Source organism: Callorhinus ursinus, unplaced genomic scaffold, assembly GCF_003265705.2.
Source record: "Callorhinus ursinus isolate GAN/ISIS: 27379988/994484 unplaced genomic scaffold, GSC_fseal_2.0 scaffold26, whole genome shotgun sequence".
Classification (NCBI taxonomy): Eukaryota; Metazoa; Chordata; class Mammalia; order Carnivora; family Otariidae; genus Callorhinus; species Callorhinus ursinus.
Genome location: NW_027397088.1, coordinates 13,058,868 through 13,078,788, shown reverse-complemented (window position 1 = coordinate 13,078,788; position 19,921 = coordinate 13,058,868). Strand labels below are relative to the sequence as shown.

General features: G+C 41.3%; 1 protein-coding gene across 1 annotated transcript; it reads left to right on the top strand.

Annotated features, from left to right (window-relative positions):
• Window positions 1–15,722: 15,722 nt before the first annotated feature.
• LOC112838286 (small ribosomal subunit protein uS7-like) lies at window positions 15,723–16,466 on the top strand. The gene has a single exon (XM_073877675.1). The coding sequence runs from the start codon at window positions 15,788–15,790 to the stop codon at window positions 16,400–16,402; it is 615 nt and encodes a 204-aa protein (XP_073733776.1). The 5' UTR covers window positions 15,723–15,787; the 3' UTR covers window positions 16,403–16,466.
• The last annotated feature ends 3,455 nt before the right edge of the window (window positions 16,467–19,921 follow it).

Sequence of the window (19,921 nt, the reverse complement as noted above, 5' to 3'; positions counted from 1 at the left end):
GGCCATTACCTCTTTCCACTTGTACCTCTCCTTGTGGGCTAGACCTGCAAAGGGAATGTGTCTAGACTCCCTTGCACTAATCCCAGGTAACTGCTCAATTATGAATTGTCATCAGTCTATATGGAAAAATGTTTCAGGAAGAGGACTTGACAAATTTGGCCTTGTGCCTACATCAGTGGTTTTCAGAATGTGGTTCCTGGACCAGCAGCATGGCTATCACCTTGGAGGATAATAAAAATACAAATGCTCGGGCCCCACTTCAGGTGTACTGCACCAGAAACTTGGAGAGTGGTGTTGGAAATCCATGTTTTAATAAGTCTTCCAGTTGATTCTGATGTACTCTGAAGTTTGAGAACCACTAGTCTATGGTAAGTATATCATTAGTGATGTTATTTTTTTATTTACACAGTGTCATCTTTATGAGGACTTAGGAGACAAATTTCTATCTGGTGTGCTTTCTCAAGTATTTAAAAAAATTAGGCTGATGAGTTATGTAACTGATCAGGTCTCTTTTTCGCACTGACTGTTAAAAGTCGAGGAATCAACATCCACATCTCTTGTAATAATATACATTATGGTACACTTTGCTGGGTTAGCTTCTCTCTTTGTGTTTCTATTCCTATCCCTTTTCTCATGTACATTTGATTTCTCTATTTTGTTGTATTGTATGTGTCCCCCTCAGTTATTTTTTTAATGTACATTATGAATATCTCAGTGTCAGAGTGTTTGGTATTTGTTATGTGTCAGTCAAAGTTAGCCAGGACTAGGGCATTTGATGTTCCAGTAAGGGTTAAAGTATTCTCTTCCTATTCCTATTCATCTCTCATCTCTAGACTTAAATGGTTGTGGAGCAAGAAGTTTCAAGTACGGTAGTTCTTAGGTTTTCTCTGATCTCCGGAGCTTGAAAGAGTCCACATGCTTTACAGGGCTTTGGGAACTCTGGATCCTAATGCCCTGAGTCAGTCCTAGTACATGCCATGTCAGTTGGCTGCTTTGTCTATCCTGTGGTTGTATCAGAAGTTACCTCTCTTGCACAATAGATATGTTCCTAAAAAGTTGCCTGTAATCGGAACCACATTTACACCCTAGACCAGTATTTAAAGGACTCTTACAGTAAACCCTTCAGTACTACAAAGAATTGGCCTCCCCTGTAATGTATCTGCTTTGAAATCAGATTTTCTTTTTTTTAATCTTTTATTTAAATTCAAGTTAGTGAACATATATTGTATTATTAGTTGCACGGGTAGAGTTTAGTGGAAGTCGGATTTTTTAATATCAGAATTTATATAGTGAGATTTACCTACATATGGCTTATGGTACTGTACTTACTTCTACTGTAAACTGAGGCAAAAGCGTTCCCTCAATTGTAAAGAGTAGGAGAAAGTTTGAGAATCAAAATAGCAAAAATTTAATAAGATGACACTTTTTCATTGGCGAAAGTTTGAGTCTGGTGATAACAATGGAGCATTTGTGAAAGGCTCACTTAGCCAAACTTTTTTTGCGAAAACAGAATTAAGTCAAACCACGCTACAGCATACTAAGAATTTTTGGAAAACAGTGGAACATTCCAAGATAAAATATTAGGTCATTTCAGGGCTCGAGGTGGGGTGAAGTGAGCTAAATTAGTCCTCAGATTGCTTTTTGGACAATTTTTTTTTTTTTTGAAAACTAAAATGTATGCTTGAATGGGAAGAACACGAGAAAGGGCACCAGAAATCATTCACTTATTCATTCAATGAATATACATGTTGAGTTTCTACTATATGCGTGCCACTGTGCTAAGTTCTGAGGGTATGGCAGGAAAAAATGGACAATGTTCTGCTCCCAAGAAGCCCACAATCTTGATCTCCGTGTCCTGGGGTAGAGTCCTGCATCGGGCTTCCTGCTCAGTGGAGAGTCTGCTTCTCTCGCTCTCTCCCTCTGCCCCTCCCTACCGCTCATTCTCTCTCTCTCTCAAATAAAAAAATAAGATATTTAAAAAAAAGAAGCCCACAATCTTGACTATAAACTGGGGGGGGTGGTTTTGGTCTCATCATTTACCCCTCTGGTTCTTCATTTGCTAACTTGTAAAATAAAGTTATTAGACTAGATACTCTTCCTCTAAAATCTCTTATAACTCCAGATGACTTTGATTCTTTAATCAGAGACCACTTTTTTGATAATGCAAGGAACTGGAAGCTTGGAATTTGCAGAGTAAAGATAGCATTTTAGCTGATGTTGAGTGCCATTCAAGATGATGTGCAAATGGAAATTAAACCAAGGCTCACATCCCCGGCCACCCTCTTGGCACCGCCTGTGCTTTCTCTTCCTTTATCCCTCTCTCTCTCTTTTTTTTTTTTTTGCCTCTTCGTCTCAGTCTGGTATGTGAGACAACTAAATTTGAGAACATGAACTAGCAAAGTCAGAGCTGGTTCAGGGCAGGAGAAAATGAACTCATCCGTTTCCATTTTGGGGGATAGAGTGGGAAGAAACAGGGATGTGATCCAACTTCAGAGTCAATTAACACGGAGAGATGAAAAAGCCAATACAGCCTAAGTCTGATTATCCTGAGAGCTGTTTGGGTCCAGGATGAGAGCAGGAGGCCCAGGGAAGTTTCAAACAGCCACACTTTTCTCTCCTGATGTCCCATGGAAGCAACAGACTAGACCAAGGGAAGCTTAAAGAATCATCTAAACCTAGATGCAATTTGTACTGATCGTCCTAATAGCATGCACCTTGTCCTGGTTGCACAACAAATTCTCTGATTTTTAAAGACCTCAAGGAAGTGATAATAAGGATGATAATTACATCCTTAACCAGATATTCTGGTATTGAACAGTTTGCTTTATTGCAAATCTCATCCCCTTGGTTGACCCGAATCTCCCATTCTAGAGTTGCCTTCTATTTTCTCCTTCTGTCACTTGCTTTACTGACTAGAAAAAACGGGGACCACCATATACTCCGTTTCCAGCTAATTACTGTACATCCTACATACTTCTTTGGAAACATTACTATAGCTGTGTACTGGTGACTTAGAGATAACATGGAGTTCATTGTAAACTCCAAACAACTCTTTCCTGCCATGTTATTTTCTGTAATGTTTGCATTGCCTGGAAAAATTCTTAAGTTTTTCACCAAGTTTCTCCCCCCACCTTGAATAAAGGCATTCTGAATTTTAATTGTCTCTGGGTTGGCCTGGGGTCACTTATTAACTTATCGAACACAAATATGTTCTTGGTGCCATCACTTAGTCGTTGCTGAAAATATGAAACCCCTACAGACCTAGGACCTACCCAATAGATAATCACTCCTCCGCATTATCACATTTCCTCCCTGGACTCATTTGCACTTTATAGCTCTCTTGCTCAGGAATTGCATTGCTAGTCCCTAAGGCTCTGGACATCTGTTTTCTTAACATTAATTTCATGTTCTTTTTCATATCCCCCAGCTCCTTCTTGCAAAGGATACGCCTTGACACCAGGGAACATTGTCTTTTGGATGGAAGTGATTGTTCAAAAATGCTTATTTTTAATTCTTTCAAAGCTTTGTGCAAACCTCTTTAAATCTGTACAAACATGACTGATTTTTTAGACATTCACTCAGGACTTGTTACATAGCTGCAAATAGCTTCTGCATAGGAAAAGCACATTGTGTTATGGTTGTGTCTCCTATAATCCAAGAGGATGAATCTGCTTTACATAATATTTAATAAAAATAACAACTCATTGGAGAACAGTTACTTCTAGGCAAGAGTGTCTGGGAGATCATGTTTGCCTTTTGCCAGTTGGAAAAAAATACTTTATTTTAGATAGTAGCTTCACTCTGTCCCTTTTGTCAGAATTTAGCAAGCTGATAAGTACGAGACAAGGTCCAAAGGCAATAGTAACTCATCAGATGGTTCCCAGATAGATGAATAGTTCCTCAAACTGCTTTAATGGGCTCCCTCACTTGTGAACCACCGCTGCCATTTTGACAGCGACTGAAAGATTTCAAATACGTTCCTCCCAATTTCACACCAGTTGTAGAACCCAAATAGAAACCCTGTACTTAACTTCAACAGATTCTATATTGACCAGATAACAGAAAAGTTGTCTGCAGACTGGAAGATATGGAAACCAAGGCACAAAGGAACCTAAACATGGATCTAAAGGCACACAATGAGTTAGCAGGCAACCTCGGAAGTGAATCCAAATTCTTGCCTCGTAATCCAAAGCTTACTGTCTCATGAACACAGGATAGACTAGAAAGAGATGTATCTGGGTTCAAACCCCAGCTGTCACTGCTAGTTGATGTGACCTTTGATAAGCCATTTCTCTGAGCTTCTGTTTCCTTATCAATAGAATTGTAATAAAACCTCTTGTGAAATGGAATATTATGCAGCCATCAAAAGGAATGAGATCTTGCCATTTGCAACGACGTGGATGGAACTGGAGGGTGTTATGCTTAGTGAAATAAGTCAATCAGAGAAAGACATGTATCATATTACCTCACTGATATGAGGAATTCTTAATCTCAGGAACAAACTGAGTGTTACTGGAGTGGTTGGGGGCGGGAGGGATGGGGTGGCTGGGTGATAGACATTGGGGAGGGTATGTGCTACGGTGAGCGCTGTGAATTGTGCAAGACTGTTGAATCACAGATCTGTACCTCTGAAACAAATAATGCAACATATTTTAAGAAAAAAGAAGAAGAAGATAGCAGGAGAGGAAGAATGAAGGGGAGTAAGTCAGAGGGGGAGACGAACCATGAGAGATGATGGACTCTGAAAAACAAACTGAGGGTTCTAGAGGGAAGGAGGGTAGGGGGATGGGTTAGCCTGGTGATGGGTATTAAAGAGGGCACATTCTGCATGGAGCACTGGGTGTTATGCACAAACAATGAATCATGGAACACTACATCAAAAACAAATGATGTAATATATGGTAATTAACATAACAATAAAAAATTTTAAAAAAAACCTCTTGTGAAGATCAATAAAGAAATGTTAGAGCATGAGGATAGTGTGTGGAACATAGCTGGATGCTTAATTAATGGCAGCGATTCCATCAACACATCTCCTACTCCTATTTATTTTCCTTAATGATTTCCATTTTAAAAATAAACACATTAATAACAAAACTTCACATATTGCTAATTAGCTTCCAGGTGTCTAATACTACATACACAAAAGAGAGGAGTTATTGAGCAGGGCGCTGTCATGAGAACAGGGGCCTTGATCTTGGACACAAGTCCAAGACTAATTCAGAGTAGATGTGAAAAAGCAGACTTTTCTGGAAATCAATCTCTCTCTCTGTATCTCTGTTTTTGTGTCTGTTTTTTTCCCCCTCATATTCTCATATCCTAAGTTTCTAGTCACTACTTATTTCTGATTATTGTTGTGCTTAACTTTCTTTTTCTCTTATCATTTATATTCTTTATATATGCTTTTTATATCTTAGTTCTTTTCTAGTTTCTCTTGTTCACTCCCTGTGAATATATTAAGGTGCAAAACTGGTACATCTTCAATTGGTGAGGTCATAATTTGGGGATTCTATATCCTGGAAAAGTGTCTCACACAATTTCCCCACATAAAAGATTGACTTATTAACAATCCATATTCTTGGGCTCCAACCCATATTTAATGAGTTGATCCGAAGTGAGGGGTAGGTAGGTGGGTAAGGCTGAAGGGAATTTATATTTTTAAGAAATACCCCCAACTAATACTTCTGATCTGACAAATTTGAGAAACACTTCTCCCTGTAGCCAGGTGGCTTTAAATGGTATTCTGGCTCTGGGCAGCCATTTCTAAAATCTTGAGTCTGGGAGAGCTAGATGAGAGAAGTGGATGACTTTATACCGATTCATGCCCCTTTTGAGAAAGTGTGTTCTCTAATGTATATTCTGTGGATGTTGGATTGGAGGAATCATCTTATCTATCAGAGAGTGTGTTATGGAAGCCTTAGAATTTATACACAATAATATTCAAAGGATTTTATTATTTACATTTGAGATCTATAAAGAAGGCAAGTTTAAACAATAGAAATCGACAAACTTTTCTTAAATTCTATTTGGTCCCCGTCTTGTTGCTGTGGTTGTAATACTTCAGATGGTTTATGTTGTTATTTTCAATTGCTGGCTTGTATCTTGGACCCCATTCTCATCTAGGCAAAAAATCTAGTTAAAACATGATGGGCACAAGTAGAAGGTATAACTTCAGTATATTGAGGGTTGTGTGGCTAAATATACACAGGGATAGTGACACGATTTGGAGCTTGTCCTACCCACACTCAACCTTAAAAGAGATAATACCTCCTTAGGGGTGTCATCAAAGATCCATCGCAGTTTCTTCAGGCACCAAAAAGATCGTGAACTTTTTGTAAAGTTCGGCTTCTTGCTATGATCCAAACGTTATAACACCTAACCTTGAGGAAAAAAATATACAACTGCTGTTTAAATAGGTCAAAGTGGCTTTTGAGAGATGTCCTTCCTCATGTGAAACATGCTTTGACCCTAAGTAAGTTTACCTCAGTGGTTCACTCCAGGTCATCTTACCAATGAGGGATACTGAACCTCAAAACAGAAGCTCACCACCCTCCTGCATTTGATGGTGGGTAATTAAGAAGGGGAGATATAAAAGGACATCAGCAACTTGATAAGAGTCAATGCAGAGAAAGAGTAGCACATGGAGGCAAGCCAGTTCGTTCAGCCAAGGCAAGCTATGCTCACCAAATCATGTTCTGCTAGAAGAGCTGGAACAATAGAGGAACTCACCCTTCGGGGCAGACCACACACACCTAGTATGCTATGTGTGCCACTCAAGGAGATTCCATTCCCATGTGTCACCAATAAGAGCTTTAATTTCTGAACACTTGTAGAAATCAACTTACGCCATTTACTCCAGCGGGAATGGCAATCAGCCATACTGGAGAATGTTAAACAGTTCTATCCATCTCAACAGTGGCTTTATTGTCTCTGCATAAAAACATTTGTTTAAATATTAAACAGTGAAATCTTGCCTGGTCATTAAAACCCATAAAAAAAGAAGAACAGGACGGAAATTGGTTAATAATCTTTGATGTTGGCCAACTGAGTGGCTGGAATGCCATTCGTCTTGGTGGCATGTCACCCACCCAGAGGAAGCCCTGTGCATCACAATCCCAGCTTCGTCCTCACACTGTGTTTATAGTGTTCTCATGATACGTGCTTTTCGTCTCCTTAAACGTGCGGATGCTCAGCAAAATCGCTTTCAGTTTTCGCAAAGGCTGTTTTGAATAAGCGTGAGAGTCTGGATTCTTGATTTCTATTTATCACATAAAAGCGTTGTGGTCTGGGAGAGACATGTTGAATAAAAAATGCTTCTTAAATCAAAAGCAACTCAGTTACAATCTACCAGGACGCTTGTTTTTTTTTCTTTTTCCAATTCTGTTCCATTCCAAAGTATTATTGGACACCCACAATGAGCTTATCTTCTATTTCACAGAGAGTGGGAAGGCAGGGAAGGTTCCCCTACTATGTGCTGCATATTATCTGACCGGATAATGTGTCGTCCTGATCCTAGTGAACTTCTCCTCAACTGGCCTTACTAACATGGCTATCCACCCCCGTATCCATCACTGATAATATTCACAAGGGTCTTCTTACAGCTTCTGTCAAACACAATGATAAGTAAAGAAGAAAGATGTCAGGCCATGGTTTTCAATCAATGATCTACTCAGATTTGTAAGTCTTTCCCCCAAAGAGGTAGTAGTCTCAGAAGAATAAAATACTGTCATTGCTCTATCAATAAAAAATTTTACAGTGGAGAATAGAGCAAGCAAATACATCAGCTGCTGCTGGTTGTAAGTCAGGTGGCATGAGGATTGAGAGTTGAGTAGGGGTTTAACAACAAGGTCATTGCTGACTGCTAGTAGCTGGAGTGGGAGTGAGGAGGACGAAAGCCTTGCTTGGAGAAGTTTGAAAGGGAAGAAAGAGGAGAAATTGAAGAAAGTTCTGAAGGAGGTATACTTTAAGGAAACTTAATAAGCAGGACCACAGGGGGGAAGTTTGGTCAAGAGAAAGATTTTTTCCTTTTTTTTAATATGAGAGAAAATAAAAACATGTTTGCAAGCTAATGCAAATGAATCAGTAGAAAAAGAAAAATAGAAAAGACAGGAACAATTGTCTTTTACTCATTGTATGGTTGTTTGAAGATTTAGATGCGGAAGAATGCAAGCGCTCGTAAGCTAAGAAGGAAAGATACATGGCTTATGAAACCACAGCAAACAACAGAAATCAAATTGTATAAGTGGGGGGTGGTAAAGCAAAATTAACATCTAAACCACGTTTTAATATGAGTTAATTTGCTGAGTACACAACTAATATGTAGCTTTTACTGTAGCAATTTGAGTTGTAGGCTAGAGACTGTAGAGTACTTTCAGGTCAAGATTTTATTTATCCAGGATGACTGGGGGCTAGGATGTTTTGCCTAAGAGAATTATACTAAGTTTACCTGAAGTGGATTTGAGTGGTATAAAATATACTTAACCCTGGGCGCCTGGGTGGCTCAGATGGTTAAGCATCTGCCTTCGGCTCAGGTCATGATCCCAGGGTCCTGGGATCGAGTCCCGCATCGGGCTCCCTGCTCCTTGGGAGCCTGCTTCTCCCTCTGCCTCTGTCTCTCTCTCTGTCTCTCATGAATAAATAAATAAAATCTTTAAAAGAAAAATAAAATAAAATATACTTAACCCTAAAACTGCATCAAGTAGCCTTGAGTCTTTTATGATTTATTTGACACACTAAGAAGTCGCAAGAAGTCTCACAGTTAATGTTATGAACACTGTAAAATATTGAGTATAATACATAGGCAGATGGATTCATTTTATACTAACCCTTTTATGTGAATCTGTAAAGGACCAGACAGTAGGTATTTTCAGTTTTGTGGAGCATAGGGTTTCTGTTGTAGCTACTTTCCTCCACCATTGTAGCTTGAATGTAACCATGGAGAGTACATAAAGGCGTGAGTGTATTCCAATAAAATTTTATTTATAAAATCCAGAGGACTGGATTTGGATCATGGACTATCGTTTTCCAGCCTTTGCCCTAGGGGATGATTTATTTTTTTAAAAAAAATTAGGTAATATTATATTATGGTTAAGGCTGCAGGGCCATGAATAGCCTTGGATGTCTCCCCTTTTTGGAAGTGGTGCATTTGATGTAAGTAAATCTCTGACATGAAGAAATATCACAGTATTGAGTGTTCAGGTTTTAAAGCTAGAGAAAGGTGATTTGGGATGACCTTGTACAAATCCCTTCACCTTTTTAGGCCTTAGTTTCCTCATCCGTAAAATGGGGATAACATCTATTTCATGAGGTGATTGTGAAGAGTTATAAGTTTCCTTTGGGTGTGTGTACATGCTTATTTTCCTTATATCACCCTATTTCCCTGGATTTGGGCTCTTTGGTATCACACTGAGCATGAATTTTTTCACTTAAGAGTTTCTCTAGTGTCTGTTATTTGGATGTCACAGAAGTGGAGATGTGTTGTAGATCTATCTCTTAGGTAAAAGGCATCACCTACCAAATGCCACCTTCCCAAACCTCTTCATCCTACTGCGATCTTCCAGGTCAAATGACAATTTTATTCTCAATATGGCAGTTTCTCACAGCTGATGATAATGCCTTTGAAAGAGTTTAACCATCTTCGATCCTTTGATTCATTAGGATGGCAAACAATTAAAATCCAAGTCCCCATCCAGAGATCTTCCTCTGTGTGAGCTACTGTGTTGAGACATAGCAACTTGAGATGGAGCCGTGGGGTAGAGCATCCTGGTCATGGGAATTAAAGATGCTCTCCGTGCCCTTGGTCTGTCCAGACATCAAACACTAGACAATTGAATGGTCACATTCTCATGCCTTCTAGAATGTCTGGAGATTCGGCGAACCATACTTTGCCCAAGGCCTGGCTGATGGAAGTTTGTATCTACCTAGCCGGGCAGGACTTGCCCCATCCATGTCTAACGTAACCCTACAAAGTGACAGAAGCTTCAGGGAGAGTCAGTCCTAACAAAGGAAGAAAACCCAACTTCCCTTCCTTCCCCATTCATCATCTTGAGTCACTGCAACTCAGCGAGCAAAGGGGTCATCTCCTTGAACTTCCTGGGCCAGGGATGAGTTACAAGCAGAAGACAGTTACTTGAAGTCCAGATCTAATTCATCAGACACCTCCATGGAAATAGTAGTTTTGTCCCCATGTTATAGATGGGAAACCTGAAACACAGAGAAGTTAATAATCTCACCAGGTTGAGTGTCTTTTTGCTACTTTGTATTCAGGATCGTCCTTTGGAGGCCATTACACTGGACTGTCCATCCAGATGTGGCAGTCGCTTCCTCTTGTTTTCCACAACTCTGACAGTTGGCACTGCAATGGCCTCTTTCCCTGTTGCACCCCTTTGCACAGTGTCTCCTGCTTAGCAGGGGTTCTGTGGGCTTCTGGTGAATGTGTGCAAGAATGAAATCATCAGTGACATTAGGTAAAAGCACTCATGCAAGAAGGAACTAGCTGAGACAATGTTTAAAACAAAGGGAATACTTATCTCAACCTCATCAAGATGTATATATCGAACAAGCACAGCTTCGCTGTCTGCCCATCATACCTCAATATGTAAAATAAAACAAAGGGGCGTCATTGCCGTGAGGAGACTCCTCGGTAAATGCTGCACTTTATTTCAGTCATATTCAGCAGTCCCCAGTCACACCATGGCACATCTTTATTACAGAACATAAAATAGATAAATTCAGCAGGATGGCAAAGAAACAACAGCAGGGGCCAAGCAGGACAGAGGGAAGAAACTAGCCTGAACATTTTTGTATTATTACAGTTCTCCTTCCTTTACTCCTTTTCCCCAAGTCATTTCCATTCTAAGGAAAGGAGTGGAGATGCTCCCTGAATTTCCCTTCTGTTGTTACTTATCTAGATGGGTGGTAAGTGCATTGGGCAGAGGTCATGTCTACACTCTAGGAGACTTTCAAAAATATTTACACTACAGGTGGGGCCGAGCCTTGTTCACAAACCCGACCCAAGGGAGAAAAGAATGCAGAGTCTGTAGGAACCAACCAGCCTCCACTTGTGCTCAGGTTAAACTTTCCATCCCAATGCCAGACCACAAAGAACAGAGCGCCCCAGAAGATTCCTGGAAATTGGGCAGCCCTGAGATGACCTGAAATCAGTGTTGCCTTGGAGACGGTTGTAGTGTATTGGAATCAGCCATGGGGCTGTGTGTGTGCTGCTGCTGACCTCGCTGAAGGGAAGGGCAAGGTTAGGAGGCCTCGGAAGAACCAATTCTGCGTGGCATATTGATTTGGGCAAATATGTTTACACATGAAACCTCTTCTTTCGTCGCTCCCATTTGCCAACTACATGATCTCCTCTTTTGAATCGCAGCATAGTCTCTTTGGTTCTCGGAGAAGGCGTCTCTTATGCCAGATGGGAAAGGCTGCTGTGATTAAAACTCTGGGTGTTGGACAGACCTAACTCTCTGTATCTGCAAGCTAGCCATTAACAAGGTGATCAAATGCCAAAGGGAGAACCTGGCTTGCCTTTTCTTTCATGCCAAGCCAAGACTCACGTCCTCCATCCCATTGGTCCTTCTATACCATTAAAAGAAGACTGGGTCTCGGCACAAAGGTACTGCTCCTGGATCTGGGAGTCTGCTTCCATTGCTCCTGTCTCCAGTGAGACCTTAGACATCTCAGCCTAGCTGGGCTATAACCTGGACTCTTAGGTCCTGGTTATTTACTCTTAAGGAACAAAGAACTTGCCATTGACTAGGTAGTCTAGAACACCCAAACTCCTCAAACATGATTTTTACACTAAGGGAAACACTTCTCAGACTCCAGTCACTTCAGATAGGATTCCTGAAAAAGACATTCTTTCATTCTCTCCCTACAGGCATAAACATTGTGCATTTTAAACTCAAAACATACAATGTTATCTACTTCTGGTGTCTTATGTAACTTTTCAGGAATGCTGCAAGACTTTCCGGGCTCCGTGAGGTTGGGAATGGGGAATGGAGAGAAGGGGGCTGGAGGTCCAGGGGGAGAGGATGGGGAGGAGAGAAAAAAACCCCAGTGTTTCCATACATCAACTGAGTTGGCTGTGTGTGACAAGAAGTTACTGCAATTAAGATACAGGCCGGATGTGTGGGCTAAGCAATCTCAGCTGATACCGCAGGCATGTATTGATAATGAAAACTTCGAGGAAGGGAGTTGGAAAACTGTTGTCTTTAGTGGTTTCCGAGGCAAGAGGACAAACCATATGGATTAATCAAAAAAATTACTGCACCTTATCTGGGAGAAGAGAAAACTGTTTTTTTTACTGCAAAAGGAATGTTTCTGTCAAGTTTTAATGTCAGTCTTCTAGGTTACGGCTTTACATTGTCCACTCTACCACACAGGCACATTGTCTTGCTTTAAACAATCATTTTGGAGCTGCTGAATGACCTGGCAAGCGGCCCCGGCTATGAGAATATGTGATATACATTCAGAGGAGGTCACATCCCGAATCCCTTGATTACATGGGCCACCTGAACCCAACTGAATCTGAATTTGCCTATCAGGAGAGGAAGTAAATGCCCCCTCTAGACCTAATGAAATAAAGTGGATTTCATTTGAAATGATGCTATTTTCAAGCAAGACATTATCAGGAAAAAAACTAAAAAAAAAAAAAAAAAAAAAAAAGCCCTGGAATTTTCTTTGGAATTGCAGTGGTAAGTTAGTGGGAATAATTAGTAAAGATCAGAACTCTTGAGGGACTAGTTTAAAAGTAAAATATAGAGGCCCCTGGGTGGCTCAGTTGGTTAAGCGACTGCCTTCGGCTCAGGTCATGATCCTGGAGTCCCGGGATCGAGCCCCACATCAGGCTCCCTGCTCAGCAGGGAGTCTGCTTCTCCCTCTGACCCTCCCCCCTCTCGTGTTCTCTCTCTCATTCTCTCTCTCTCTCTCAAATAAATAAATAAAATCTTTAAAAAAATAAAAGTAAAATATAAGAATAGAGTACCTTACCTAAATGCTAAACAGAGAGTAAAACATTCTGGAAATATTGCTATCATACGTAGGGAAATACAATGACAGCATAAGGAAAAGTCAGAAGCTTTCCTGAGAGTAAAATTTCAAGATCTTTTACTTAAAAACTATATGCTGCATATGAAATGAGCCTTCATAATCAGACAGTCACCACATCTTTGTTGCCCTCCTAAAGAAGGCACTTTGAAAATTACCCCATTTCAGGTTTCTCTTGGATGAGCACATTAGCATGTTTGCTGTATCATCCTCCATAGAATGAGTAAGAAAGTCAGGTCACTTATCACCAATAAAACAAAAATTGAAACAAACAAGCAAACAAAAAGAAAACAAAAATTGGATAGAGATGGTTCTCTGAAGCATATCTACATGAAAAAAATTGGCCTGCTGGATTACTGAATCAATCTACATAGGGACCCAGGATTATACGAATGGGTTAATATCTCATTTGGATATTTATCAAGCTCAAAATTGCTCAAACCTGGTCGGCATCGGTTCACATACTTTCTAGAAATCACTCAGGTAAGTTGTTTGAGTTGGAAGCAACCTGAAACTACAATAAGAATTTAGGCTGCTTCTGGAAGACTTTCCAATAAAAGCTGAGTACCAGGGAATTCAGAGGAGTGGCCTCAGCTTTAAATATTTAGATAACGTTAGTGTCAGGTCTAACTGGAAAGTCTGCCCATGTTGAATTTACCTGTCTCATAGACTATTACGATGCCCTCACGGAAGATGGAATGCCTGGCTAACAGAAACAAATATTCAAGCTCTGTTGGTCTCTGCAGAACTTCTAGGAAAGTGGAGTAGAGAGGACCCCTTGGTACCGCCTGCTCTCTGTGAAGGATGGAATGGCCCATCCTCTGACATTGCATTCCCTCTCTCCGTGAGCAAGTTTTAATCAGGCAAGTAGATAACAGTATTCTGTCTGGACCCAGGTGACAGATATGTTTGTGCAATAGATGCAAACGAAGAAATTAACTTTCTTAGACAGAGATTCATGTGTGTCCACCAATCAAAAGAGCCAGTAACTGGGGCACTGAGACTTCGAGCAACTGCATTCTGATGAGGCTCTGTTTCCCTGGCAACAGCAGTTCTGCAGACAGGAACCTGGAATTTCTTTTAATGTTATAGAGGAGAACACATAAGCGACCACAGAGGGGCTTTTATCCAGGTGTGTTTACGAAACCTGCCTGTAGTTTCCCTTACGAGGGGAGAAAGAGGCGATTTGTAAAAATTTCCAGATAGGGGACAAATGAGTTTAGAGGCTCTTATTCCAAGGGTGTTTATTCTCTGATTTCTAGAGTATCTTTGAGGGTTGGTGTGGATGTTTCATAAAACAAATTAACCATTTAATGGGCCAACCCATTAGCGTGACTCAGGCCACTCGTCATTTATATGATGTGTGTACACACCTACATTTATGTGATCATACTGTTTTGGAAATTGAGGGGAGGGAAGATTCTGCAGCTGTCAATATCTTACATCATCTCATGCACTTAATACAATTTCCAGAAAAGAAAGAAAGTCAAGAAAGCACAACTTCTCAATTCTTCATGCTCACCTCACTATTGAACAAGGACTGCTACTCAGAATTACAGTCATTTCACATGCTTTGTTTGCTTTCTTTAGCCCCTAGTCTGGGGAAATGTGTCATCCTTACTTTATTCTATACAGCATTCATTATACTTGTGGTTACTTTTCTGTAGCATCACGGGATATCAGAGTTGCAGGTAACCTTAAATACTGTCTACTCCAGTGTTCTAACCTAAGTGAAGTATCACTTTCTTCCACCAGTCATCATTCTGGGGAGACAGAGAGTTGCAGCATGATCCTACCAATGAAAGGGGCCCACTCCCATATTTATCAAATTTCATTTTCAGCAAGGTCTTCAGTGCACCTAAGTTTGATCCTTTGGAGTGGTACAGAATGAGTCTGCTCTTTCTTTTTTCCCTCATGCTTTATGTTTTAGAGAAGTCTTAGGTTTAAAGAAAAATTGAACGGAAAGTACAGATGGTTCCCATAAACCCCTGTCTCTCCTGCATTCACTTTCCCCTATTACCAACATTTTATATGGTTGTGATACATTGGTTATCATTGATAAGCCAATATGGATGCATTATTATTAGCTAAAATCCACTGTTTACTTTAGGGTCATCCTTGGTGTTGCACATTCTCTGGGTTTTGACAAATGCCTAATGACACGTATCCACCATTCCAGTATCATAGAGAGTCATTTCACTGCTCTAAAGAGCCTCCCTGTTCCAGCCATTCATCTCTCTCTCCCCTGCTCCTCAACCCCTGGAAACCATTCATCTTTTCACTATTTCCACAGTGTTTTCTTTTTCAGAATGTCATATTGTCCTAAACATAGAGTACGTAGGCTTTTTCGCCTGGTTTCTCTCACTTAGCAATATGCATTTAAAGTAACTCCATGTCTTTTCCTGTTTCATGGCTTGATAGCTTATTTCTTTTAATCACCAAATAATATTCTGTTATTTTGATGTAACACAGTTTATTTATCCATTTACCTGCTGCAGGACATCTTGGTTGTTTCCAATTTTTAGCAATTATGAATAAAGCTGCTGTAAACATTTGTGTGCAAGTTTTTATGTGAACGTACATTTTCAATTCATTTGAGTAAATACCTAGGGGTATGATTGCTGGATTGTTGGATTGTATGGTAAGACTATGTTTAGCTTTGGTCTTCCTGTCTGTGCCAGGGCAGCGCATGGTGCATGCTGATTGATTGGGACGCCCCGGCTGCGCCCTCAGGATGACCGAGTGGGAGACAGCTGCACCTGCAGTGGCGGAGACCCCTGACATCAAGCTCTTTGGGAAATGGAGCACTGATGATGTTCAGATCAATGACATTTCCTTGCAGGATTACATTGCAGTGAAGGAGAAGTATGCCACGTACCTGCCCCACAGTGCAGGGCGATATGCGGCCAAGCACTTCCGAAAGGCACAGCGCCCCATTGTCGAGCGCCTCACCAACTTAATTATGATGCGTGGCCTTAACAATGGCAAGAAGCTCATGACTGTGCCCATTGTCAAGCACGCCCTCGAGATCATCCATCTGCTCACTGGTGAGAACCCCCTGCAGGTCCTGGTGAATGCAATTATTAACAGCAGTCCCCGGGAGGACTCAACCCGCATTGGGCGAGCCGGAACAGTGAGGCGTCAGGCTGTCGTCGAGTCCCCCCTGCGCCGTGTGAATCAAGCCATCTGGCTGCTGTGCACAGGTACCCGTGAGGCCGCCTTTGGGAACATCAAGACCATTGCTGAGTGCCTAGCAGATGAGCTCATCGATGCAGCCAAGGGATCTTCCAATTCCTATGCTATCAAGAAGAAGGACGAGCTGGAACGTGTGGCCAAGTCCAACCATTGATCACCTGGCTGTGGCTTCAATAAACCTGTCTGCCTTTGGGGCAGCCTTAAAAAAAGAAAAAAAAAAAGACTGTGTTCAGCTTTGGTAAGACACTGCCAAACTGTCTTCTAAAGTGGCTCTATGAAGCAATATTTTGAAACTATTTTTGGAAGGAGCAAAAAGGCATATATAAATGCCTTTTTAAAAAAGTAAGCTCAAGGGTGCCTGGGTGGCTCAGTTGTTAAGCGTCTGCCTTCAGCTCAGGTCATGATCCCAGGGTCCTGGGATCGAGCCCCGCATCGGGCTCCCTGCTCCGCAGGAAGCCTGCTTCTCCCTCTCCCACTCCCCCTGCTTGTGTTCCTGCTCTCACTGTGTCTCGCTCTGTCAAATAAATAAATAAAATCTTAAAAAAGAAAAAAGTAAGCTCAATGCCCAACATGGGGCTCGAACCCACAACTCCAAGATCAAGAGTCTCATGCTCTACACACTGAGCAGCCAGGCACCCCACAAAAAGACATGTTGTATGAATGAATTCATTTGTCATTTGTATATTGCTAGATATTGAAGATAAATAATAGAAAAGAGTGTATTTCTTTCTTATATTAAAGAAAAGCCTAATACTATTCACACATGATAAAGACCAAATATATATTATTTTAAATTATTACATAACTCTCAGTTCAACCAACCAATTCCATTGTACAATTAACCCTAGAAGAGTGACTGGCATATAGTGCGCCAGTGATGAGTAACTCTATTTGCAAATATTATTCCGGCCTTTGCTTTTATCTCATCCCATATCCTTCCTCAGTCTCAAAGTCCTTCAACCTCAAATAACCTCCCCCTGCCCCCAGCCCCTGCCATTGTCATGGCATCAGCATCCTCTCTGCCAAAGAGCCATAAGAACCACAAGGGCACGGGCAATGCATTCTGCCTTCCTCCTCTGTTGCTGGGCTGGATCCATGTCCTTAACCTACGGCCAAATCATTCATGTGGCTGATTCCATTGTTGCTGATGTGAAGATCAAGCTTTTGCATTGTCATGATAGGTAGCAGCCCTCACTGCTTTCCCCAACCACCCAAATACGATCCTACCCTTCTCTACAATAAATGATACATATGTCCTGGGAGCAGAACGTCTTCTCTTCCTCCTTCCTCCGATCTTGCTTTCTTTCCTTCATTTATTGAGTGTGGCTTTGCAGGGTGAGAGATATAACTAAGACATCACTGTCTAGAAGAGCCTGTGTTTCATAGAGAGGGATAAACATGGAACCAGAAACGTGCAGGGCCATGTGTTAAGTGAGATATCTCATCACAAAACTCCCAGACCACAGAGAGGTGCTGCGAGTTCCTCTGTGGTGTCATGGGGGTGGGGGTGTGAGCTTTCAGCTGAGCCTTGAAGTGTGGGTAGGAGTCTGTTTAAAACAGATGGGGATGTGGAGGGTAAGATGGAATGAGAAGCGAGTCCTTCTGATCAACATATCTCTGCAGAAGAAGTTAAAAAAAAAAAAAGCAGCTGGCTAGAAAGAGGTAGTGGTGTGGAGGAAGCAAAGAACATATTAGAACATTTTCCACAAACCTTCCCGAAGGGGGAGAGACCCAGCACAGCTGGAGGCCACTGAGACTGGAAGGATGCCTGCTGGTACCCTGGATACCTAGAGATGTGTGTTTGTTCGTGTGAGGGTCACTTACTCTCTCATTTTGCATGAGGCAAGCCCTGCTATCTGTGAAGACAAAGCCTTGGTATTCTGCACGCTCAGAATATAGGAGTAAGGCAGTCACTTGCTGGAAATCACTGAAAAGGAAATGCCGTTGGTTCTTCAGATGGAAGAACTAAATCAATGCTTTGCATTCCTGGACCAGCAGCAGCAGCATCAGCAGGAACTTGTCAGAAATGCACATTTCCGGGCCCCACTCCAGATCTTCTGGATCAGAGCCTCTGGAGGTGGGGCCCAGAAATCTATGTTTTAACAAGTTCTCCAGGGAATTGTGATGCCGGCTGAAGTTTCAGAACCACTGCCTCAGACAACTGTAGTTGTAGTAGTCAAGGCTTTGTCTCTATCATGAATAAACCAGATTCGAACGAAAGAAAAAACAAACTCTAAGAAGGGGAGAGTTTCAGGATTTTAGCACAACTGGTACTGAGTAACATAGTGAAACTAATCTAATCTATTGCTTCGCTTTCTTGAGATAAAGCAAATCTGGACCTATGCAAAAGTATAAAAAGCATAATAAAGATCACTGAACTATAAAAGTGTACAGTGTTTTGTTTATCCACTTTGACAGTTCAGCTGTAAATGTTTATAGCACTTCATAAACCACGTGAGAAAACCCATCGATCCACGTGAAAGACATAACAGTAATCAAGGCTTGAGAAGTGTTGGCAGGGGCTGGGGGCTCCCCATCATAAAGTCAGAGAAAGGGGGCTGAGGGCCAAACCGTATTGATAAATATTTACAAGCAAATCACCGAAGAATGAGAGAGCCTCTATTATAGTCGAAAGGCAACAGGTCAGTTTTGAATAGTGGCATCTGAAACTGGAAACAAATTTGTTGCTGAAATACAAATTGGAGGAAATTGCTTTTGTGGGAAAACATTTCCTCTCCTCAGTGGGTTTCTCTTTTGTGTTCTGCCTGTTCTGATCGTGGAATTTTAGAGGCGACTGGGATCTCCTGATAGGGGCCTGGCTTCTGTTGCAAACTCCCCATGGTGGCCTTAGGCAAGGTGCCTTCTTCCTGTGTCTGCTTTTTCTCATCAACAATGGCTACCTCACTCCCGAACTCCCTGTCGGATGCTGTAAGAGCTCCAGATGATTGTTTCTAAATGCAGAGCCCTAAAATAAAATAAAATAGAATAAAATAAAATAAAATAGCCTGAGGAGCTCACTACAATCATCCCGATCTTCTTCTTCTCCCTTCACTGTGAGTTCCTAACTCAGAAGATTTTAAATCGTGGTTTGGAGCTCAATGCTGTCAGGAATTTTTAAACATAGGAAGGAGGTTGTGTCTCTGAAAAATGTGAACAACAGGAAATAAGGGCTGCTGTCTTTTTCTTCAAATAATAAAAATTGCCAAATGGTGGGATCATGCACAGACTTTTCTTAAAAGGTGCCTACTGAGACCACCTCCTTGATGTCATTGTTCAGAGGTCATTTGAGCAGAGAGCTTGAACAGAGGTATCACAGGGCGAGGAGGAATGGAAATGGGGGAGAGCCGTTTCCCAAGTATGGTTAGGCTGGGAGTTCAGAGAAGATGAGCGAATACAGGCCTGGTTGCTGTGGGAGAAGGCACTAACCATACGGGGACGAAGTATTAAGTTGAAGTTCATCAACATTTAAAAACTCTGCTCTTCAAAAGACACCATTAAAAGAAAAGACACCTTGGAATTAGAGAAATGATTTGTAGGACATATCTGACAAAGGATATCCAGCATCCTGCATATATAAAGAACTCCTACAACTCACTAATAAAACAGAGAGAACCTAATTCAAAATATGGCAAAAGATTGAAATGGACACTTTACAAAAGATACCTGAATGGCC

What these genes read in the sequence shown, in the direction of transcription:
- LOC112838286 (XM_073877675.1), top strand. Translation starts at nt 15,788, where the DNA reads ATGACCGAGTGGGAGACAGCTGCACCTGCAGTGGCGGAGACCCCTGAC.